Here is a 25,888-nt window from a genome sequence, read left to right as displayed (position 1 = left end):
TCCTCCCTTTACTAAACACTCAGCCTCCAGGAGTCTGTTGTCTTTGATTATGAGTACATTTCTAACCTTTCCCCATCAGCCTCACGGTCTAACACTAAGCTTTTCATTAAAATACGACGTAGAAATTATGGCTGGGCACAGTGGCACATGCCAGTAATCCCAGGACTTTGGGAGGCTGAGGCGGGTGGATCACCTGAGTTCAAGAGTTCAAGACCAGACTGGCCAACATGGTGAAACCCCATCTCTACTAAAAATACAAAAAAAAAAAAAAAAAAAAAAAAAAATAGCTGGACATGGTGGATGCCTGTAGTCCCAGCTACTCAGAGGATGAGGGAGGAGAGTCGCTTGAACCTACGAGGTGGAGGTTGCAGTGAGCCGAGATTGCACCAATGCACTCCAGCCCAGGCGACAAAGGGAGGCTCCGTCTCAAAAAAAAAAAAAAAATATATATATATACACATACACACACACTGTATAAAAATTAGATTCATTTTATTTATACTTTGGAGTCTTGGAGTTTCTGATTTCAAAAGTGACAGAGGGAAAAGCTGCTCACCAATGAGGACTGGATCAACGTACCCCAGACCATTAACTCCAAAGCCAACATTTCTCCCAGTCAGATTGGCTGGGGAAACACAAAACATCTCAGAAATTCCCCACTTGGGAAATCGTGAGGCACGGGGAATGTCCTGATAAGTCCTGCAACTCTGACTTTTTAGAATTAATATTACTATCTGTGACCCCTCACGGGTGCCAAGCATCATGTGAAGCAGTTTATACACTTGAACTCATTTTAATTCAGTTAAACATGTTTAACAGGGAATTTTTCACTTATTTGATCATTAACATTAGTTTTTGTAACTTAAAAAAAAAACAACTATCAACCTGTCACATCTCATGAGGCACATTTGGGGAAAGGAGGCCCTGAGGCACACAGGCTTTTCTACAGAACCTTGTGGACCATCCTCCCAGCGCTCCACACCTCCCTGTTGCTACTGCTCATCTCTATCCACGCCACAGGCATGGGATGGCCAATTCCCCAGCAGAGGCCCCCTGTCCCTCTGGAGGTCAGCGCCTGCACACACAGTCATCCCATCCTGGAGGCCAGCTGGGCACCAGGCACCGAGGTCTGGCACAACCGCCCCGAACAACACACAAGAGCTGCCTCACCCCAGGATGAACACGGACGAATCCTTTTTGAATTCATCAAGAATCTGAAATGGAAAGCACACACACAAAAAAGAACCTTAGACAAGTCACTTAATGCAAAAACAGAAAGATTTTTGTTGTTGTTAAGAAAGCATCATTTTGTCAGATGCAACAAGATCATTAAAAATACTTTAGTTGATGTTAGTTGTAAATATTCAAATATAACAGAAACTTAAGAAGCAAAAGGTAGAATCCCTCCTCATTCCCTCCACAGTCTTATTCCCAAAAAGCAGTCACCCTTAAGGATTTCATAGGTTTCCTTCTAGAATTTGTTTTAGGGATATCCATTTAATGGTATGATATCATATTATGTCATTTACGTACATCTCACAATTTTTTGCGGTGTTTCAAGCTTTACATATTATTCCGCAACCTCAACCCTGTTTCTTTTCTTTGAAAAACCATTGTATTCCACAATAAGCATGTCACTTGATTTTTGTTACATCTAGTATTATTTTTAAGTGTCCCTTTGTGCCTATTTCTCTATCTTTGCCCACTCGTGCCAGTTTTTCCACGGAGTAGAGTCCTAGAAGGAAAAGCGCCTAGACACAGCACATTGTAGGCACATTGCTTTGATAAATTCTGCCAAGGTGCTCTCAAAACAGTTGAGATAGGCACCTCCACTGGGGTACACATACCTTTTTCTACACCCTCACTGCCAGGTTTCTTTAGAGATGGGGCCTCACTGTCACCCAGCCTGGAGTGCAGTGGCACGATCATAGTTCACCACAGCCTCACTCTCCTGGGCTCACATGCTCTTCCTGTATCAGCTTCCTGAGTAGCTAGGACTACAGGCATGCACCACCATGCCTGGCTTATATTTTTTCTTTTTGTAGAGATGCAGGTCTTACTATGTTGCCCAGGATGGTCTTGAACTCCTGGCCTCAAGAGATCCTCCCTCCTGAGCCTCCTGAGTAGCTGGGATTACAGGCAACATTTCAAATCTTTAGTATTTCAAAGATGCATTTCTAATCTTCAAAGGCAAGAGGACGAAAGAAATATCGGACTGCTTCAGCTCTTCTCTTCACAGCCCACTGCCATGCCAACTGTTGCATGATGAAGGGGCTCCTCCACCAAGGGGGTCGCCATGGAGTACCCCTCCCTCCAGCTTCTACATGCACCAGCCCATTTTCTGTGCACTGTACACAGGCATCCTGCACACCCACATCTTTTCCATTTCTGCCCAGGTAGCCTTGCTTCAACAGTCTTCAATGACACTGCGATTGGATAAGCATTTGAATAATACCCGCAGAAATGGAAATGTATCCAGTAGCACACGATCAATGCTAATGACATAAAACACCTCCTGTCCCGGATGACCCAGCGTCCTCTTGCTGAACTCCTTGCAGCCCAGGGGGAGTATCAGTGGTCATGGGGAATATCAGGGTTCTAGAAAGGGAATCGCAGGCAGCAGGGAAGCATGAGAGAGTCCGCATGAGTTTGTGCGGGTGTGTGTTTCTTCTGGAGACATAATCAGCATCTCAAAGGACTAGGTCCCACCAAAAGGTTAAGAGCCTCGAACTTAGCCTTTTTAGGCAAACTGAGAAGTACTTCCTTTTGTTGTGTAATTTACAGCATAGGTATTTCTTTGTAAAAAGGGGTGGTGGTGCAGATTTTAGACAGGGTATGCTGCTATTTGGACTCATTTACTGCTTAGGTCACCAGGTCAGCCTGCTGCTGAAGGCATCAGGGGCTAGAACCCTTCCAAGCCCAAAGCCCCACACCCAGCTTATTTACATCTGGAGGGAGCCCAGTGTGTGGCCCCCCTCACTGACCACCACATGCAGTTCTTCAGCCCTCTCCTTCCTTTACATTCCTTTCAACAAAGCACAGAAAAAGCCCGCATCGCATTCCCCTACTCTGGGAGCTCAGACAATGGCAGAGGTACCACCATAGCACAGATGCTTCCCTGAACCAGGAAAGACCTGGTTTCCCCTCCTCTGCCAGGCCTTGCCATTCCCTGCCCAGCCACCCTGCTTGTTGAAGCAACCGGAAGCTCGTTGACATAGGCACCTGGGAACGTGTTTGCAACAATCGGCCCCTGGGACACAGAGCAGGACAGGCAATGAAAAAGAACAACTGAAAGCCAAGAGCCGCAAACGCTGAAAGAGAACAAACAGTGAGAGGCAAGAGAAGGAAGACAGTGTGGCATCCCAAAGGCGAGTTACAACAGCAAGAAGAGAGTGACCAGCTTTGACACATGCTGCTGAGTGGACAAAGACCACGGGGCAGACTTGTGGATTCGCAACACACGGAGGTGATGGGTCACGTGCCAAGATGAAGTGCTCTAGGAGGCAGGGACGGAAACAAGACGGGAATAGACTCAAGAGACAGTGGGAAGAAGGGAAGCGTAGACAGCTCTTGAAGTAGGTTACTTTAAAGGGGGCAGAGAAATGGGGCTGTAGTTGAGGGTATGGGGCACAGGTGGTCAAGGAAGACGTTCTAAAGATAGAAGAAGTTATAGCTAGTATAATGTGTAGGATGGTGGCCCCGGGAATATATGTCCGAGTCCTAACACCCAGTACCCATGGGCATGACCTTCTTTGGAATTAAGGTCTTTGCAAGGTGAAATCAAGTTAAATGAGGCCATGCTGGGTTACGGTGGGCCCGAATCCAGTGACTGGCTTCTTAAAAGAGGGAGATTTGGAAACAGAGAAACACACAGATAAAAGGAGGCCATGTGATGATGGAGGCAGAGGCTGGCACAATGACATCTACACGCCAAGGAGCGATGGTGTCTACACGCCAAGGAGCGATGGTGTCTACACGCGGAGGAGCGATGGTGTCTACATGCTGAGGAGCGATGGTGTCAACACGCCGAGGAGCGATGGTGTCTACACGCCGAGGAGCAATGGTGTCTACACGCGGAGGAGCGATGGTGTCTACACGCGGAGGAGCGATGGTGTCTACACGCCGAGGAGCGATGGTATCTACACGCCGAGGAGCGACGGTGTCTGCACAGCAAAGAGCAATGCCGTGGACACACCGAGGAACACTTGTAGGATTGCTGGCAGCCACCAGCAGCCGGGAGGCACCCACACCCCAAGGAATGCTTGAAGCATTGCTGGCAGCTACCAGCAGCCCCAAGAGGCCTGGAACACATCCTTCCCTGGAGCCTTCCGAGGTGGTGTGGCCCTGCCAACACCTTGATTTTGGACTGTTAACCTCCAGTACAGTGAGGGAATAAACTTCTGTTGTTTTTAAGCCACGAGTTGCAGTACTTGCTATGGCGGCCCCAGGAAATGAACACGGGCTCCATGAGCTGGGGCAAGATGGTCACAGTCTCAGTCACCCCTCCCGCTGATCCCATCAGGTAGTAAAATAAGAAACAAGAAACAGGCCCAGGGAGGCAAGGACTTTTCTCCTAAAAGTCCAGGGGCCAGAACTTCAACCCAGGCCCACCTTGGTAAATATCCAGCGTCCCACACTACACATGCAAATAAATGTACACACAATAAATGAGATTCCAGCAATCAGAGAAGATTCCAGATGCTACGGGTGCACAGTGGAGGCAGCAGTTAATTTATGTTCGGCATTACCATGGAGGGTTATGTGGTAAGATTCTACCTAACCAAGGGACAAGGGTTGCACTGGGCCTTATGTCACTCTGGGCAACATCCCAGAACCTTTCCACCCCAGCAAAGGGCCAGTGAGGTCAGGAGAAACTGCTGTATTGTTAACCACTGTGCCCTCTTGGGTCACGCACACATTTACTGGATGAGTGACTAAAATAATAGATAAACTAATTTCCTCTGGTAGCTAAAAGGCTACACGGAAACGTCATCTTTGAGTCAGTCCCCAGGAGAAGTTACCAGCTGGACAAGACAAGAGGCCATGCAAGAGGCAGAGGTCGCGGAAGCAGGAGCCAGGGCACTAAGAAAGGGAGGGAAATGAATGGAGTTTTCCCACGTGGCTGGAGGCACACGCCCTTTCACAACTGAAGCTGGTCTTACGCACTCAGCGGTACTTAGGCTGTAGGAACCATTTGGTCCTGGAAGGCCAAGGGTAAAATCTCATTAACAGAAAAGCTAGGCCAGGCACAGTGGCTCATGTCTGTAATGCCAGCACTTTGGGAGGCCAAGGCGGGTGGATCACTTGAGCCCAGAAGTTCAAGACTAGCCTAGGTAACATGGTGAAACTGTCTCTACAAAAAATACGAAAATTAGCCTGCATGGTGGCACACGCCTGTGGTCCCAGGTAATCCAGAGGCTGAGGTGGGAGGATCATCTGACCCAGGGAGTTCGAGGCTGCAGTGAGCCATGACTGTACCACTACACTCCAGCCGTGGTGACAAAGTGAGACCTGTCTCAAAAACAAAAAAAAAAAGAAAGAAAGAAAGAAAGAAAAAGAAAAGCTAACCAGAGATTCTATCTGCTAACTTCACTGTGGACTCTCCCCTGGCCAGCCACCGACAATGAGAATAAACTGCAAGATCTCTGAGCTTCTCCACAAACATCATCACAGAATGCTCATCACTCACTTCTCCCATGCTCGCACCCACGTAAAATCCAGCAGAATAATCCTTCAATGTCTTACAGGATTATAGGGACAACCACAGATGGGTTAGCAGGTTTCTCAATTTTCTTTTTTATTATTTGTAAGTGCTTTCTATTTTTATGTAAGAATGCTGTAACCACGGGGGACTTCACAGGTTTGATCAGCAGGTAGGAAAGTAGCAGTCACATAGCCAGGTATTAAATTACAGTATTGGCAGATGACTTGATATGGTGTGTGAGGTCTGCTGCAAAATGTGAGAAAACAGACTTGGGTGAGGGCAGTGACAAGGTGATAATGGCTGAAATCTGCTGATGATACATGGGGGTCTGTTATGCTATTCTCTCTACTTGTACACGCTTTACATTTTCTTTAATACGAAAGATTCAAAAATTAAGAAGTATTCTGTGGCTATGCGTCGAAGTTGGGCAGAAAATCAAATCCTAGCTCTGCAGCTTACTACCCTGCAGTAAGCAGGCCTTCAGCAAAGTAACCTCTCCCGACCTCAGTTTCTTAATCCCTAAAATGGCAATAACAACAGTAGCTCTTCCACAGGCCTCTAGGGGGGAATTAAACATACACAAAACACATAGTGCAGGTTGCGTATGATGGCTCACACCTGTAATCCCAGCACTTTGGGAGGCCAAGGCAGGAGGATCACTTCAGGTCAGGAGTTTGAGACCAGCCTGGCCAACATGGTGAAACCCCGTTTCAATTAAAAATACAAAAATTAGCCAGGTGTGATGGTGCATGCCTGTAATCCCAGCTAACTGGAAGGCTGAAGTAGGAGAATCACGTGAACCCGAGAGGCAGAGGTTGCAGTGAATCAAGATCATGCCATTGCATTCCAGCCTGGGCAACAGAGAAAGACTCTGTCTCAAAAAAAAAAAAAAAACACAAAACCACATAGGACAGTGCCTAGCATATAGTCCACCTGAGAAAATGTTGGCTGTCATCTTCGTTAACGATATTGTTGTTACAGCCTCGTCAGAGGTATATCCCCTCACCAGGGAGACACAAACGTGACATTACATTTCTTATCCTCCTGCTGCTGCCAAACTTTTGGAAACTTTGAGGCTGGAGAGCTGCAACGTAGGCAGGTGGTTAGACACAAACAGTAACTAGCAAGCTCACAGTGGAAACCATTTGGCTACTGATAAGCAGGAACCCACTCCCTGGATTTAGTTCTGGGGATTATGAGTCACCATAAATAGCTCTGTCTCCTGCAGGAGCCTCAGAAATCCAGCTATGCCCTCCTTCCCCCCAAATCACAAAACAGGTACTTTTCTCTGCCCTGTGCTTCCAGCCAGGAGCAGGAAGTAGACAATTTGCTAACAGGTTAGGAGATGGGCATTTACCGACACAACAGCAGTGAGGTTCTTAGAGCTGGCCAGGAACCATCTATATAGCCTGGGACTTTGTTCTTCAAATCTGTCATTAAATTAAATTTTAAAAATGCAGTCACCAAACTGGAGAGTTATATCCTCAAACAGTGGAGATGAGGGTTGCCAAACCAAAACTTCTTTGGGGTCAGGTAAGCAACATAAATGAGCAGATAAAGCTGTACGGGGCTGGGTCAATACAGAGAATGTGGACCGTTCCATGGTGAGATATGACCCTATTTATAGCCAGATCTCAATTTTTTCCCCAAGGGAAGCCAAAAATCTAGATTTTAATATATAATACAATCTCTCAAGTTTTAAACGTAGGCAATTAATTTTTAACATATTTAAACCATTAGATGAAGTACAACCAGGTGCAGGCTCAATGTGGCATTCTGGCCACCAGGGGTCAACCGTTGGTATCGGCAGAATCTTTCCCATACAAAGTTCCACACGGGGCAATCTAGGGCACCCCAGATAGTTCCGATATTCTGTAAAACTCTGATTCCAATTTATGTTTCTCCCTCATAGACACAAACACACAGACTAGCCTTAATAAGAGCCATAATTAAAGTACAGGTTGAAATACCTCTTATGTGGAATTTTACCACAGTGGAAACCATCAACGAACGGGTTAATCTGCAGGCAGGTGAAACAGTTTCGCGCAAATTTTCTTTTTTTAATTTTTAATATTATTTAATAATACAGACGGTGTCTCACTATGTTGCCCAGGCTAGTCTCAAACTCCTGAGCTCAAAGGATCCTCCTGCCTTGGCCTCCCAAAGTGGTGGGAATACAGCCGTGAGCTACTGCTCCCAGCCATGTGCAAATCTTATTTTCAAACTTTGCCTGACATCTGTCTGATAACACAGCATCTTGAAATTTCAAGGTAAACTATTTTAAAAAGAAAAACTTATTTGCAACTACTTATCTTGAGTAAATCGAGTTTTTCTCAATCCTGGTCAATTGCATAAGATGACAATTGTCATCATTCCGAATTTCATACGCACACTGTCGTCATTGTTCTATAACATGTTCTATGTTCAATGACACATGTCACTGTTCTCAAGGACTATTTTTAAAGTTACAGGTTTTAACCTTAAAAAGTATTCTGATAAGCTTTTATGAATCATGGTTTTTGTTGTGGTTGTTATAGTTTCCTGTTTAAAGAAGAGGGGATTAAAGAGTTTTAAAAGTTTTATAACCATTGATCTCATTTAATACCTTCATTTTATAGAAAAGGCTAAGTGAGAGGACAGAGATGGCTTCCCCCAACATCACTTGGTCAGTTAGAGGTCAAGCTGGTCTAGAATCCAGTTCTCCCAACTCCCAAGCCTGCAATCTTTCTATTTCATTTGGCAAACCAATAAGTAATTATTATATACGTGAAAAAATGAACACATTGCAATTCAATGATCCACTCTATGAAACAAGTTTTCCCCAAATCTGGGCAGACAGGAAATGGCCCTCCCATTTCTCTACCTCAGAAACATCCAAAGTCCCATGGCCAGTGGTCACCCATCAAGTGGCCTGTGTGGCCAGCCCAGAGTCCTGCATACAGAAAGAAATTAATGACTGTCTTCTAGCGACATGCATGTTCATCACTGAAAAATGCCTGTATTCACCACTCCCAACCTCCCACTGCACAGAGGAGAAGACTGAGGCTAGAAGCAGTCAGTGGCTCATCCAAGATCATGCAACTAACTGGAGAAACCACAGCCACCTGACTCCAAGTTCCAGGTACTCCCCACAGCCTCACAGCTTTCCCTGGGAGCTCTTTTGCAGTCTGCAAAGCCCTTTCCTGACAGCAACAACAGCAGCCCCTACTTATTGAATGTGTGCCACCTACCAGTTACTGTGCTAGGTGCATCGCACAGAATAGTCTCAATTTTAAAACTTTATGTTCTATGGAACTTTTTATTGCAAAGGTAACATGTTACTTGGAACATATCAGAGAAAATGAGCTGTGCAAAGAAAAGGTCACTATCCTTCCTGCCCATCTTCCCAACCCCTTCCAGCACACACACAAAATCAACATTAAACGTGAGGTGCTTTCTTCCATACTCTCCCCCTGCTCATAAAAATGAGCAAAAGGAGGATTATTGCATTCTCTGTTTTTGTGTTTTGAGATAGAGTCTCACTCTGTTGCCCAGGCTGGAGTGCAGTGGTGCAATCTCAGCTCACTGCAACCTCCACCTCCCAGGTTCAAGTGATTCTCCTACCTTAGCCTCCTGAGTAGCTGGGATTACAAGCGCACACCACCATGCCTGGCTAATTTTTGTATTTTTAGCAGAGATGAGGTTTTGCCATGTTGACCAGGCTGGTCTCAAACTCCCCACCTCAAATGATCCACCCGTCTCGGCTCCCAAAGTGCTGGCGTTAAAGGCGTGAACCACTGCACCTGGCCTGTATTTTATGATTTTTAACAAAATAGCAGACCTAACTCCTCATGTAAATCAGCTGCTGGCTTTCCTCACAAATATCATCTCACATTAACGGAAAGAGAACTGACACATGCTTCTTAATCAGCTGCATCATGTCACATAGTATGGACAGACCATAATTTACCCAGCAATTTCTCCATTGAGAGACATTCAGATGGTGCCCAGGTACTTTGCCAGCATAAGTAATGCTGCAAAAAACAATCTGATAATATATTCTCAGGCCCCGATGTTTTCCCTTTCATAAAACAGAGTCCCCAAGATGCCACTGTCAGGTCAAAACGTACACCCTCTTAATTTTTAAATAGTCTATTATTTTAATCAAAAAATATGTCCTCATAAAAAATACGAATAAAAGTATAAAAAGGGCTGGGCACAGTGGCTCAAACCTGTAATCCCAGCACTTTAGGAAGTGGAGGCGGGAGGATCAGTTGAGGTTAGAAGTTCGAGACCTGCCCAGCCAACGTGGTCGAAACCCCATCTCTACTAAAAATACAAAATTAGCTGGGCGTTGTGGCACACGTCTGCAATTCCAGCTACTTGGGAGGCTAAGGCACAAGAATCACTTGAACCCGGGAGGCAAAGGTTGCAAGTGAACCAAGATCACACCACTGCACTCCAGCCTGGGCAACAGAGTGAGACTCTATCTCAAAACAAACAAACAAACAAACAAACAAACGTGTAAAAAGAAGAAACATATATATAATTCCTCAATCTGGAGATGGCTGTTAAGAATAACAGCCATTTGCTAAATTTCCTTTCAGAATGAAATAATGCAGTAGAGTGAGTTGCACTTTTTTAACAGACTCACATCAAATTCCAATCAAACTTATGGCCATTCAATTTCCACCAGGAAGGCGTATGAACACCATTTCTCTGCATTTTCCCCACAGCTCTGTCATGGTTAAAGATTTTTGCCAATCTAATGGATGAAAATAGTATGCTTTCATCATTCTCATTGATATTTCCTTGACTAAAATGGAGATTCAACACTTCTTGTGGGTTTCTTAGGAACATGCCAGACTTGGAAATACGTGGAATACAGAAACATCATTTGATCACTTGCTCAAGAATCATCTTACCGATTTTTGCTGTTCAAACATAAGTTTTTTATAGAAGAGATGGAACTGTTCAAAGCTGAGCTCATCTTTGTGTGCTCCTATTTCCTGTAAATATGAAAAAAGTGACCACATGATTTTTGATGTCCACCGTAAGAATGGCTCCATGCTATTTATAGAATAACTTTTATTTCAGGAATTGCATGCTATTTTATTGGCATGCTGAAGAGACAGCTATGACCACATTGTTTCAGTGTTACGGCTTTTGAAAGGAAAAAGTCATGCTATTTAACATGGCTTTTCTACAACATTGGCTAAAATCAAACTCACATTCCTCTGAATCAAAACCCTCCACACGTTCCCTAATCCCCCTGTCTGGGAAAACATACTCACAGGGACACCTACCAAATAAGACCCTCCTTTGAGCCCCAAAAGGGAAGAGTCTCAGCCAGGTTTCCAAGAGACATGATGCGTAACTCCTCCTTTTTTGCGCAGAAAACACTCTCTTTGGACTTACAACTTCAGACATATTTGTAGAGTACGTACATATAGGTCATTTTGTAAAGCACTGGGAGTGAGACAGAACTCAGCTCCAATTAATTGCTTTATGGCTTTGGGCAATTTCCTTGACCCTTTCAAACCCTCAGTTTTCTTTATCTGTAAAATGGGAGAACCACCACTACGCTCCTAGCGCTTCCGTGAAAGTGAACAACATACCTGAAAAACACCCGGTTCAGTAAATACTTGATAAAGAATTAAATGGCGACTGTGTAGCAATCAATGGTAAATGCTTCTCCCATCTCTCTCCTCTTCTGACCTACCCTTTTCTCTTTTTCTATTCTTGGATTAATGTGGAATATTGGGGGCAGGTCAAAGGATGCTTGATAAGCAATAAAATGGGATAATTCTTCCAGGAGCTCATTAATACAAACATGAAATGAGCTTTTTCTGCTAAGGAACCTTGTAATGGAGCTGATATTGACAATGGGCATGGGAGTCCTCCAACTGGGGCTATTTGGATGGAGGGTTGCTCATTTCCTAAGAAGAATGAGTATTTCCCTGTAAGCAAAAATCGGTGCCCATCATCTCCATCCTTCCTCACCTGCTCTACTATATCCCATCACTCATGGAGTGGCTTTACCGCCCAGACCTACCAACAACTTGATTACGCAACAAAATAAATTAAACAATGTATGGAAGGATGGATGGTTGGAGAAACAGAAGAAGAAAAAAGAGCCAACTCTGGCAGCTACACTACCAGGACTTGCATACAAAATGCCACAGTCCTGGTACCCTACGCAAGGAATCTTTCATAGTATTTTCCAAAAGATATACATGCATTCATTTCACTAGGGAAAAAAATGGGCTGCAGTATAGTCAGGGAAATAGGGAAACCTGGACTAATGGAAAACAGGTCTGAGGGTACATGTTCCAAGTCCAACAGCTCAGTAAACATGGTCTTTATTGATTACATCCTCTGCTAGGATTGAGACTGTGGTCCTCAGATATGTCTATGATCCCTCTGTCTGAACTAAGATGTACTCTAGAGACAAAGGATTTTCTTGTGCACTATTCCACGGAACTCAAAGGCAAGTCACAGCTTCATGAGAGAAGCTAAGTCACTCTGCATTCATAAAATTCCCAGGCTGAGCCATGAAACTTACCACAAACTTATCTTTAAGGAACTTGGCACTGCTCACTTTAAAGTTGATCAGGGGCAAGATGGTCTTCAACTCTCGGAGACTGATGCTGCAAAAGAGGGAGACCCAGCTCTGTCACCTTGAGGGTTTTCAACAGCACAGGATTTAGCTGCTCCCATCAGTTCCCACCTCAGGCAGCCCTCTATGAGAGAGCCTGGTCAACTGTTGTTTATGGATCACTAAATGGGAACAAGACACTGAGGCAAGGTAGGGGTGACACTTCAATGAGCAAGGCTCAAGGAACATCCATAGACATGGGTCACATAGGAGACTCACAGGGTAGGGTGATGCTCCAATGAGGAGGGCTGGTCTCCACCCTTCAGGAATGTCCATGGACATGGGTCACATAGGAGATTTACAGCATAGGGTGATGCCCCAATGAGGAGGGCTGGTTTCCACCCTTCAGGTATGTCCAGGGGTATAAATCACACAGGAGATTTATAGTGTACAGTGATGCCCCAATGAGGAGGCACCTACACTGGAGATCCCCAGTACAAGGTGATGTCCCAGTGAGGAGGGCTGGTCTCCACCCTTCAGGAATGATCATGGAGGCAGGTCTTGCAGGAGATTCAGTGTGGGCAGAAAATGGTGTCAGATGACCAGATAATCTCAATACAAAATGCCACAGAAATCCCAAAGGCCCAATATAGGTGCTGACAGGATATGTTTTCTGCCCAGGACTCTGAATGTCGAAGTGAAGAAATTCAATGACGCTTGGGTAAACAGTAGGAGTAGCTATCACACTCTTCATGTAGCCAAACACTTTGTCACCTAATTAGTGACACACATGAATGGATTAACAAGACTCCTACTGACTCTACCTGCCACCCAGAGGAACCACAACCACAGAATGGGCTTGGCAGGATCAGCCGGGAAAGACCCAGCTGAGCTTGACTCCAGTCTGACACTGTGAAGAGAAAAGAGGGATGTAGGGTACGTGGGGACCCCCTGCACCCCCAAAAATAAGTAAGTAAAAAAATAAAGGTTTCTTTTAATGCCACTGGGGTTCAGAGCAAGGCAAGGTCACTAAGGGCCAGAGAGGGGAAATGGGAAGTAACAAGGCCTACATGAGCACCTACTGTGTGCCAGGCTGCCCTGGGGTCATCCAGGCGTTAAGGTTGCCTAACTGCTCACCAGATTCTACCTTCTGCAAAGCACACATGGTTGACTCCCAGGGCTCAGACCAGCCAAGGGTGGGGTGTCACAGGGGTACACAACTCGGCACTTGGAGCTGGATGGCAGGCAGCAGAGCCTGGATCTGAATCAAATTCCAGGGCTTAGTCACAGGAATCCGCATGAGTGTTTCTTCGAAGCCACATAGTGAGGTTCAGCTTAAGCGGGAAGCAAGGGCCAGGTGCGGTGGCTCACGCCCATAATCCCGGCACTTTGGGAGGCCAAGGTGAGCAGATTATGAGGTCAGGGGATCGAGACCATCCTGGCTAACACGGTGAAACCCCGTCTCTACTAAAAATACAAAAAAACATCAGCCACGCATGGTAGCGGGTGCCCGTAGTCCCAGCTACTCAGGAAGCTGAGGCAGGAGAATGGCATGAGTTCGGGAAGCGGAGCTTGCAGTGAGCCGAGATCGCACCACTGCACTCCAGCCTGGGCGACAGAGCGAGACTCTGTCTCCAAAAAAAAGAAAAAAAAAAAAGGAGGGAAGCATGGCAGAACACGTCCCAGGCAAAAGGAGCAGCAGCAATAGTAACAATGGTAACAAAAGCTGAAATTTCAATAGTGCTTATCAGGTGACAGGTGTTGTTCTAGGTGGTGCCTTATATGCATATTCACCTGTTTGATGTTTGAACAATTTTACAAGGCAGGTACCATGATCATCTCCATCTTCCAGGTGAGGAAACTGAGGCACCGATCAGTTTGGTACCTTATCTGTGCTAGCCTCAAACTCCAACCCAGTCTGCCCATAATGACCGCACCTGATGCCTCCCAGTGAGTAGCTCACACAAGGAGAGGTGAAATTAGTGGGGTGGGTGGGTAAAGAATATGAGATCCAGACCCTTCTGGCTAGAGCCAAGTGTCCAGCAGAGCTAAGACAGGGTGGTCAAGAGAGGTAGCTTGCCCCAGCTTGCAGGAGAAAACTGCCCAGTTTCCCTGCACCATCCTCCCAGCTTCTGCTGTGGCATGCGGAAGGAAGTAGCACGTCACTGCCCAGCCGCTACCCTGGAGAAGGTCCAGTGTGGCTCTGACCATCCTGTGTCCCCACCTCCAGCCTTTTCCTCTGGTTCTAATGGCCTCTGTAACAGCGGAGACTTCAAATGACAAGATACTCCCCACCCACTTACTGGTACCGCAGGGACAGCACCCACGGCTTTCACAGACAGACCTTGAGGACAGAGAAAGTCCCTGTTGGGCCAGCTGGGGCTGGCGGGGCAGAGCAGCCAGCAGGGAAGTTGCCTCAGGGGCTTGCAAGAATCCTTCTGCCTCAGCCCTGGGGCTGGTCCAAGCAACAGCTGGGCCAGGGCAGAACGAAGGTGGAGGAGCAGTGGGAACAGGAGCTGCCAGAGCAGCAGGGAGAGGGGTCGCGGGGAGATGAGCCAGATCATGCTGGTGCCCCAGTGGAGCTCATCCTGGGAGCAAGGGAGAGGTCAGAGCCCCCCAGGAGCCCAGGCAGCAGCAGGGCAAAGGAACAATCCCACCTCCAGGAACAGAGAGATTGAGGGGCCTGGGGCGCCAGAGCAGCTGCACAAGAACCAGTGGAGAAACCCCAGGAACCAGTGGCATGAGCATCCAAGCACCTGCGACATGGGAGCCCACCTGGTCCAAAGGCCTCCCCTTACAATGTAAACACTGAAGGCTGAGAGCTTCTTTGGGCTCCTAGTGCCAGGACAGCCTCACCCGATTTCCCCCAGGCGAGCCCCTCCCTCACTCCCACCTCCGGGCGTGTGCGTGTCGTGCCGCATGGCCCGACCGAAACCAGCACAGGCAGGCTGAGCCCCCAGCGCGGGAGGGGAGGAAGCCAACGACTCAGCTTCACCCCTCCCTGCAACCTGCCATTCCCTAGAGACAGTGCCTCACCCAGGTCAAAGCCCCTTCCAAGGCAACCAGCTCTGACCTGGTCCACGCATGGGAACGAAGGCCTGGCCCTCTAGTCTCAATTCAGGACAGCTCCACAGGCCATGCTCAGAGCTCCCCATCAGGCCTGCCCAGGCCATGGTTGTGACTCCCCGGCTGCCTGTTCCAGCTGCCTTCCCTCCCCCAGGGTGATGACCCTGCACTCCCCAGTAAGCCTCCTGCACACAAACCTGCATCTCAGATCATGTTTCCTGGGGTCTTAACCTAGGGCTGCGGGTTAGGAAACAAGGGAATCCCTTTGGGGAAGAACGGCAACTATTCCCTAAATGAGTTACCAACAGCCCCTCTCTCTCCCATGGCGAACAGCACTGAACAATCACAGTGACCTCCCTGCTCAGCCTGGGGGGGCCCCCGGGGTTCTTCAACTCCTGCACCCAGGCAGCCATCACGAAACGATTAAAGATGGCAGCCCTGTGACATTAGCAGACACCCTGAGGCTGGGCCGGCACCTCCACTGCCCCCAGCTCTTTTGCAGCAACAATGGCAATAAGAAACATTGGTCAAGTGTTTACCATGAGCCAGGCACGGTCCACGCACCCTTCACATATTAACTTCTGAACCCTCACATCTGCTCTGGGAGGCGGGAACTATTATCTTATCTTTTACACATGAGGAAACTGAGGCCCACAGAAATTAAATCATTTACCCCAGTTCACACAATGAGTTAGTGTGAGATCTGAGATTCAAACCTCAGCACTATCTGACAGAACTTTCGACAATGATGGAGACATGTGTGCTGTCTGAGGTGCTAACTGCTAGCCACACAGGGCTGCTGAGCCCCTGAAATGCAGCTATTCCACTGAGGAGCTAAGTATTTTATTTTGTTTTGTTTTGTTTTGTTTTGTTTTGTTTTGTTTTGTTGAAATGGCCACCTGTGGTGAGGGGTGCCCTGCTGGAAAGCGCAGCCCCAGAGTTCTGCTTCTCTAAGTAGCTCCCAGACCATTCGTTGAAATGCAAATTCTTGAGCCCTGCCCACCACCTACTCAATCAGCCACTGGGAGGTGGAGCCCAGCAGCCTCCACTTTCACAAATCCTCCAGGCGATTCCGGTGCATGCCCAAATTTGAAAATCGCTCTCCAGACAGCCCTAATCTTCAACCCCACCTTCACAGCAGAATCTTATTTTAAAAATTTCCTGATTTTTTAATGATGGCCATTCTAACTGGTGTGAGATGGTATCTCACTGTGGTTTTGATTTGCATTTCTCTGATGGCCAGTGATGAGGAGCATTTCTTCATGTGTTTTTTGGCTGCATAAATGTCTTCTTTTGAGAAGTGTCTGTTCATGTCCTCTGCCCACTTTTTGATGGGGTTGTTTGTTTTTTTCTTGTAAATTTGTTTGAGTTCATTGTAGATTCTGGATATTAGCCCTTTGTCAGATGAGTAGGTTGCAAAAATTTTCTCCCATTGTGTAGGTTGCCTGTTCACTCTGATGATAGTCTCTTTTGCTGTGCAGAAGCTCTTTAGTCAAATCAAAACCACAGTGAGATACCATCTCACACCAGTTAGAATGGCCATCATTAAAAAATCAGGAAACAACAGGTGCTGGAGAGGATGTGGAGAAATAGGAACACTTTTACACTGTTGGTGGGACTGTAAACTAGTTCAACCATTGTGGAAGTCAGTGTGGCGATTCCTCAGGGATCTAGAACTAGAAATACCATTTGACCCAGCCATCCCATTACTGGGTATATACCCAAAGGACTATAAATCATGCTGCTATAAAGACACATGCACACGTATGTTTATTGCGGCACTATTCACAATAGCAAAGAGTTGGAACCAACCCAAATGTCCAACAACGATTGACTGGATTAAGAAAATGTGGCACATATACACCATGGAATACTATGCAGCCATAAAAAATGATGAGTTCGTGTCCTTTGTAGGGACATGGATGAAACTGGAAAACATCATTCTCAGTAAACTATCGCAAGGACAAAAAACCAAACACCGCATGTTCTCACTCATAGGTGGGAATTGAACAATGAGAACTCATGGACACAGGAAGGGGAACATCACGCTCCGGGGACTGTTGTGGGGTGGGGGGAGGGGGGAGGGACAGCATTAGGAGATACACCTAATGCTAAATGACGAGTTAATGGGTGCAGGAAATCAACATGGCACATGGATACATATGTAACAAACCTGCACATTGTGCACATGTACCCTAAAACCCTAAAGTATAATAAAAGTAGATATACATAAAAAAAAAAAAAAAAAAAAAAAAAAAAAAATTTCCAATGCCAGAGGCCACGCCCAGGACAGTAAAATCCGAATCGCTACGGGTGTGGCTCTGCTGAAGCTCCTCAGGCAACTCTAACATTCTGGAGTCTCAAATAGGAAGCCTATTTGCATTCACATTGAAGGAGATAAATGGACCCACCCACCTGCCTTCCACCTGCAACCCCCTCGCCCTTTGCCACCTCCCGGTAGAGTATTTCCTCTGTCCCTGCCAGGGCTAAAGGACAAAGGGAAGTGCACATTCTGCTTATGCAAATCCAATGTTATACGCCAAGCGGGCAAGGGCAGAGGAGGGAAAGGAAGTAAGTGTTTGTGAGGATATGAAGAAAACAGAAACCTGTGCATTGCCTTGGGAAGGTGCAGCTGCTACAGAAAACAGTATAGCAATCCCACAAAATAAACAGAATTACCATTTTATCCAGCAATCCAGCTTCTGGATATATACACAAAGGAATTTAAAGCAGAGACTCAAACAGATTTGTACACCCATGTTCACAGCAGCACTATTCACAATTGCCAAAAGGTGGAAGCAACTCAAGTGTCCATTGATGGACAAGTAGATAAACAAAATGTGATCTATCTGTACAATGGATATTATTCAGCCTTAAAAAGGAAGAAGATTCTAACACATGCTACAACACAGATGAAACTTGGAGACATTCCACTAAGTGAAATAAGCCAGATACAAAAGGACGAATATTGCATTAGTCCACTTATACGAGGTACCTGGAGCAATCCAATCCAGAGAGACAGACAGTAGAGTGGCGGTTTCCAGGGGCTAAAGAGAGAACCAATGGGGAGTTACTGCTTAATGGCTGCAGAGTCACAGTTTGACAAGATGAAAAAGTTCTGGAGATGGATGGTGGTGACGGGAGCATGACAACATGATATACTTCATCCCACAGAAGTACATATCTAAGAATGGTTAAACTGATCAATGTTGTTCTATGTTTCATTGTTGTTACCACAATAAAACAAATTTTAACATTTGTTTTTAATTTTTTTAAATCATAACGTGATTGGTCAGGGTGGGGAAGGGAAGATTTCTGCACTTCCCCCAGCTCTCAACAGCACAATTTTTTTTGTTTTTGTTGTTTTTGGTTTTGTTTTGTTTTTGTTTTTGTTTTTGAGATGGGATCTCACTCTGTTGCCCAGGCTGGAGCTCAGTGGCACAATCATGGCTCACTGCAGCCTCGACCTCCCTGGGCTCAGACGATCCTCCCACCTCAGCCTCTCAAGCAGCAGGACTACAAATGTGCACCACTACACCCAGGTAACTTTATTGTACTTTTTCTACAGATGGGGTTTTGCCATGTTGCCCAGGCTGGTCTCCAACTCCTGACCTCAAGCGATCCACCTGCCTTGGCCTCCCAAAGTGTTAGGATTACAGGTATCAGTCACCGTGTTTGGCCAATAGTACATTTAAAAAAAAAAAAAAAAAGGAAAAGCGACACCAGTGGGGACAGTAAGTCTGCAAACCCTGGTGCCACCCCTGACAACCTGGGCTGCTTTATTCAAGTCACTTTACCTCTCTGGGCCTCAGTGTCCTCACATAGAAAATGGGTCTGAGAGCACCCAGCTCACCCGTCAGCCGAGAGCGTATCCTAAGGATGTAAAGTGCTTATTACAGCCATGGCTGCAAAGCAGGCTGTAAACAAATGCCCGCTGCTACCGTTTGCCTCTAGAAAAGTCAAAAAATGAAACAGGGTGCTTGGGCCAAGCAAAACACCTAAGACTTGTCCATTGCCCGGGCTGGGCCAGCCCTGAGCCTGCCCCCTCTCGCCTTCAGTCTTTCCTCTGCTTCTATGGCTCCTTTGTTTTCCTTCAGGAAACACGATTAGTCTCGTGGGTGACAGGAAAGGGAGGGAAATTGGCAGGACAGAAGTTAGTTGCTCTTTCATTGGCACCCTGGTCAAAGTTTCTTTTGCAAAGCTCCCTCCAGGCTTCCCAGAACCACGGGAAAGGTGGGATTTTCCACATGTTGACAGACAGCAGGGCTCTACCCACTGGGAGGGAGGTGGAGGTGAGGATGCCAGTGAGCACGCAGGGATGAACTCAGTCCAGAAACAGAAAAGGTTCTCTCCGCAGAGGGTCCTGGACCAGCTGATGGGAAGATGGATCTCTGTGCAGGACTTGCCAGAATCCCTCCTGAGCAAGAGGGTGGTATCCATTTCTTGACCTCACAGATGAAAAGCCCACTTCAGAGCCAGATTGGCCACACCATACCAGCACCGTGTGGAGAGAGGCACTGAGGGTGGCTCCCTCTCTCAGCCCTGTGCCAATCTCAGCTATGAATCATCATAAGCCACGGAGAAAGAAAACTCAGATGAGGCATCACCTCCGAGGCTGAAAGAGACCAGTGTGTACCAAATCTTCCAACACAAGGACCTCATTTAATCCACCTCAGTAACACTAGAGGGTGGCCCAGCATGGGGGAGCAGACAGGGCATGTTGGATGAGAAGAAGAGGAGGGAGAGAAAGGCAGGTGGACCGAAAAACATGGAGGGAGCTAATGGCTGACCTAACATTACTAGACTTTTAACCAGTTCCTGGTTAAGAGTTCCAAATTCTCCCATCGGGCATGTGAAGAAACCAGGGAAGCTCACCCAAACCCTGAAGCCAACAAGTAACAGAGGACATTGACCAGACATGAAGTCACCTTCAAGATGGAAAGATTTTCAGCAACAAAATAAGAGAGCTGATAGAGTTTAGTTACTGGATATTAACTAGGATCATGACATATCTACATGGGATAATGACATATCCACATACGATAATGACATAAATAAACCAAGAATGAATGAAAGGAATATTTTACCAAAAAAATAAGGTGTCTCGTGTGAGGCTAACATGAGACAAGGACTGAAGAGCTCAATGCAATCCCTGGCATGCCGAATACACAGCTGTTCAATAAATGGTAGGGGTTTTTTTGTTTTAGTTTTTGGTTTGGTTTTTTTTGGTTTTTTGTTGCGATGGTGGGTTTTTTTGTTGTTTTTTGTTTGTTTGGTTTTGTTTTGTTTTTTTAAGATGGAGTCTTGCTCTGTCACCCAGGCTGGAGTACAGTGGCGTGATCTCGGCTCACTGCAACCTCCACCTCCCGGGTTCAAGCAATTCTCCTGCCTCAGCCTCCTGAGTAGCTGGGACTACAGGAGCATGCTACCATGCCCGGCTAATTTTTTGTATTTTAGTAGAGACAGGGTTTTACAGGGTTGCCCAGGCTGGTCTCGAACTCCTGAGCTCAGGCAATCTGCCTGCCTCTGCCTCCCAAAGTGCTGGGAATATAGGTGTACACCACCGCGCCTGGCCAAATGGTAGTTTTTATCATTACATTATTAAGAGCTGAATCATACCTCAAAAACATAATGAATTAAAAATGCTCAACCTCACCCATAAAGAAAGCAAGTTTAAGCAAAAACACTTGGTTGCCTTGGTTGCAGATAAACAAAGATCAAAGTCTAATGGCCCAATACATCATCAAGAAAGGGTGCCCTCTTGCCCCACTGGTACAAATATTATACAAATTGCTACCTCTCGCTATCAAACTATCAGACCAGCAAACATTGTGCTGCTGTATTCGTTTCTGAGAATTTATCCTACTCACAGCCACCACAAATGAGTTTACAGAAAGATAGACCCAAAGGTTTCCATAGCAGCATTAATCACAATAATAACAAAGGATTGGGAGCAGCTCTCTGTGCATCAACACGGAAATGATTTCTGAAATGACAATGCATTAATCTAAGGAGAAACCAAAACCGCATTTGCTTTTTTTAAAAAAATGTCTGGGTAAGACTTCACCTTTCCAAAAAAAAATAATAATACTAATAAATAAGCCAGGCATAGTGAAACACACCCATAGTTCCCAGCTACTTAGGAGGCTGAGGCAGGAGGATCGTTTGAGCCCAGGAGTTTATGGCTGCAGCGAGCTATGATTGTGCCACTGCACTCCAGTCTGGGCAACAGAGAGAGACCCTGCCTCTAAAAAATAATAATAATAGTCTGTCATAGAGCTTTGTGCAGGACTGATAGGGAGCTTCTCCAAGAGGTACTTTTAAGTGAAAAAGTCAAGTAAACTGAATATACGTTGTCACATCACCCAACGCATCTCTACCAGGTCTTAGAACCACCTGGTGGCCGGGCACAGTGGCTCATGCCTGTAATCCCAGGACTTTAGGAGGCCGAGGTGGGCAGATCACAAGGTCAGGAGTTCAAGACCATCCTGCTGCACACGGTGAAACCCTGTCTCTACTAAAAATACAAAAAAATTAGCCAGGTGTGGTGGCGGGTGCCTGTAGTTCCAGCTACTTGGGAGGCTGAGGCAGGAGAATGGTGTGAACCCAGGAGGCAGGGCTTGCAGTGAGCCGAGATCACACCACTGCACTCCAGCCTGGGCAACAGACCGAGACTCCGTCTCAAATAAAAAAAAGAACCACCTGGTTTACTTCTTCACAGTCAGTCTCTCTCCTGTCACAAAGCATGGGCTGGTGCCATCAGGACTGTGGTTACTGCTGTATTCCCAGGATATTAAAGGTGCTCAAATATTTGTGATAAGGTCCAAATGCCCCATGGCAGAGATCATCTCTGAGGCTGGACTTGAACTTTCTGCGGAATAGAGGCTCCCTCCAGGAGGACGATTTTGTCACCCTCAACCCCAGGACCCAACATGGCATCTGCAGATCACATTGGACGCAGTGAGGACCTTGCCCCCCGCAAGTCATGCTCCCACCCCCTTGGAAAGTTTAAAGAGAGAATGGAGATCGAAATCCAAAGTGATCAGAAGAAAACTGAGTGACTCTTACCTGTTTCTTCTGGTTTGATCCACAGAATATATCTGCTTTCTCAGCCAACTGGAAAGAAATTTGAGACAAAAGAAAGAGAGAAAGAGAAAATTAGAAAATAGCACAAGTCTAAGTGAGTCCTAAGGGATGTGCACAAAAGGAACTGGAACCAAAAGGAGGAGTCTTCCAACTTTCTAACAAGGGCAGCTTGTGAAGCAGTTTCCTTCTAGGAATGGAAAGGGCCTATATAAGCCAAGATTTCAACTCAAAACTGCCAGGTTTCTTTACATTGACAATTCCTTCCGATGATAGTCATTAATCCCCAAAAAGCTAGAAAGAAAAATAGTACAAAGTAGAGGACTTTGATTTAGTGGAAGGAAAATAACTCACACCCCATTGCCCATCCAGACTCCCATGACACAGAAGAGACAATCTTGAGGACTTCATCAACCCAGGAGGGAGTGATAGGTGGAAAATTCCAGACCTTGTGTCTGTCCTCTGATCAGTCCACTGAATCTCTTATTAAATCCTTTAGGAAGGAAGCCCTGTTTTCCCCAACACATACCCCAGGAATGTTTCTATCTCGAGTCCAATGCACCACTCACTCCAATAGGCCAAGGCTGAAAACTAGCACAGAGAAATGCTCTTATTTGAAAAACTGTACAGCTTACACTGCTCCTAGGCACTCATTGCATACAAGACACTCAGTGAGCCTCAAAAAACCCATGTCCCTTTTTTTTTTTTTCCCGTAGCCCATGTTGGCTAAAGGCAGCAGAACAAAGGAATCAGTGACTATGCAAATAAACAGGAAAAGCCATCTACCTCTCGATAATGGTGGGTGTGGACGCATTCATCGCTTCTTGGTGTAAGATTTTCAAGCCAGAGAGCCAATTAACAGCATCTTCTTTAGAGTCAGCTGGAGTGGAGAAAGGGAACAGAAATGCTGTGTTAATTCCTGGGAAGATGTCTGCTTACAAAGCCCGGCCCCATACAGATCACGAAGATGGGAGAAGCCTATGCTGGTTTCTAGTTTTGCAGGAGGAAAAGAAAGCATCCCCTTCACACCTTCATGGCTCTAGGACCTGCTTTTCGTCTGAGATGGGGCCACACATTCATGATGAGGTTTGTACCACAGGGATGACAAGTGGGTTATTTCCTGTGCCAAATGGGATCAGCTAAGAATGGAGGGAGTGGTGGGAACTATCGCTATGATATTGTTAACATCATTTGAGCACTAACTATATATATATACTAGACATTGTTCTAAGTGTTTTTCCTATATTGATCCCACAAGGGAAGTACTATTATATTCCCATTTAACACTTGGAGAAACCACTGAACCTAAGACAGGTTCACTGATGTGTCCAAGGCCACACAGCTCCTAGCAGCCATTACAGACTGAATATTTGCATTCCTTCCGAATTCATATGTTGAATCTCTAACCCCTGAGGTAGGGCCTTTGTGAGGTATTTAGGTTTAGATGAAGTAATGAGGGTGGGGCCTCCATGACAGGATTAACGCCCTTTTAGAGAAGAGAAAGAGAGACTAGACCTCCCTCTCTGTCCATGCACACCCTGAAGAAAAGCCATGTGAGCACACAACAAGAAGGCGGCTGCCTGCAAGTCAGGAAGAGAGCCCTCACCAGAACTCAACCATCCAGCATCTTGATCTCGGACTTCCCAGTCCCCAGAACTGTGAGAAAATAAATGCCTGTTGTTTAAACCCCCAGTCTACAACATTTTGTTATAGTAGCCAGAGCACAGAGACAGTGGAAGACACAGATTTTAAACAAGAATCCATTCTCTTACCCTGGCAGCACACTGACTCCAGGGATGAAAAAGCTGAGGAATTCAAACCCAGGTGTCCAACTCCAGAGCAGAGTTTCCCAACCCCAGCTGTTCAGGAGACTCACTTGAGGGCTTTTCAAAACCCCAATACTTAGGTCCCACCCTAAAGTAATTAAACCAGAAGAGAGGGATGAGGGAGACATCAACAGGTGGAAACACCTGCCTGGTGCCAAAGTGTATCAAAGGTTGAGTGATCCGTCTCCTCTGCTGCTATAACAAATGACCACAAACTTAGTGGCTTAAAGTAATACAGATTTATTTTCAGACCATTAGAGAGGCCAAAAGTCTAAAATAGACCGGTTGCATGAGATCTCTGGATTCCTTCTGAAAGCTCTTGGGAAGAATCTGTTTCCTCACCTTTCCCAGCTCCTGGAGGCTGCCTACATTCCTTAGCTCACGGCCTCTCATCTGCTGACCTTTGTTTCCATCCTCACATCTCTTTCTCTGAGAATGACCTTCCCATGTATCTAAGAACCCTTGTGATTCCACTGGACACCCAGATTGTCCAGGATATTTCCCATCTCAAGACCCTCAATTTAACCACACCCACAAAGTCTCCTTTTCCACAGAGAATAATATATTCACAAGTTCCCAGGATTAGGACATGGGCATCGTGGGAGGGCAGTATTCAGCTTCCCATGGATGAGTACCACTGGCTTAGGGATTTAGATTTTGTTTCATTAAAGAGTATTAGCTTTTAACCCTATGCTAACTAATAAAATGCAGGATCTAGAATAATCTGCACCACAGCCCTAAGCAGCTGTCAGTATCTCCCCTGCTTCTAATCAAGATGGCACAGAGGGACAGCAAGTAGAGCTTGCTAATACCCAGGAGAGTATGGCTTGCTAATACCCATGGTTGCTATTACCCTTGCTAATAAGCAGCAGTGGGGAGTGGTTAAGAGCTTGGCATCTGGCAAAAGGAAGATCATAGCTCAAGTCCCACTGCACCACTTCAGGGCTGTGTGACATTCAGGAGGTTACTTAACCCTACTCTGTGCTTCATCTCACCTGTAAAATGAAGCTAACAGTGCAAACACCTCATGGAATTATGAAGCCTCTCCTTAAGCACCAGGTACTTTATCAGTCCGTACACCCATGGCAGAGACTGCTGCTCTCATCTTCCCACATAGATGTGGAGGAAACTGAGGCTCTGAAGGGCTGAGTTTGTCTCAGAGCCAGTAAGTGAGAAGATGAAATGTGAATCAAAATCTTTACCATCACTGTGCTGACCTTGAATTTAGGGTTCCGGAAGAGGGACCCAGAGTGGGATATATATCAAAGTTCACATCCTGGCTTCCAAGCCCCGGGCTCTTCTGGTCTCCTTACCAAGTTAAGAACAGGGTGTCAGGACTCAGCCTGCAGGTGGAGCTAAGGAGACAAGAGGTGTGAAGCTTCACCGCCATGGGACTTGCCCTCCTACCCCATCTCTACCAACTCGCCCTCCACATCATCAATCAGACATTCGCTCCTCATTTCCTACATCCGACATACTATTTCCCTCCTCCAAGCCCAGGCACACACCACAGCCTTTCCCTGGAGCACCCTCGCTCTCTTTCCTCCAAACTCCTACTGAAGCCTCAAAACCTAATGTAAAAGTCACCTTCTCTGCCAAGCTTCCCTGGAATTAAACATTCACAGCACACTG

At 46.2% G+C, this 25,888-nt stretch overlaps 1 protein-coding gene across 20 annotated transcripts in view; it reads right to left on the bottom strand.

Annotated features, from left to right (window-relative positions):
- The window catches only part of PLCG2 (phospholipase C gamma 2), a 178,017-nt gene that overhangs the window by 75,773 nt on the left and 76,356 nt on the right, over positions 1-25,888 (bottom strand). For all 20 annotated transcript variants that reach the window (XM_055299698.2, XM_063612482.1, XM_063612481.1 and 17 more), the window contains 5 exons: positions 23,217-23,310; positions 22,416-22,463; positions 12,249-12,333; positions 10,609-10,692; positions 1,171-1,214 (listed from right to left, as the gene is read on the bottom strand). In XM_055299698.2, coding sequence (XP_055155673.1) covers positions 1,171-1,214; positions 10,609-10,692; positions 12,249-12,333; positions 22,416-22,463; positions 23,217-23,310 — 355 coding nt within the window. The remainder of the gene's footprint in view (positions 1-1,170; positions 1,215-10,608; positions 10,693-12,248; positions 12,334-22,415; positions 22,464-23,216; positions 23,311-25,888) is intronic.

The sequence above is a fragment of the Symphalangus syndactylus genome, chromosome 11 (genome assembly GCF_028878055.3).
Source record: "Symphalangus syndactylus isolate Jambi chromosome 11, NHGRI_mSymSyn1-v2.1_pri, whole genome shotgun sequence".
NCBI lineage: Eukaryota > Metazoa > Chordata > Mammalia > Primates > Hylobatidae > Symphalangus > Symphalangus syndactylus.
Note: the sequence above shows the minus strand (reverse complement) of the source record. Positions and strands in the feature narration are given on the sequence as shown.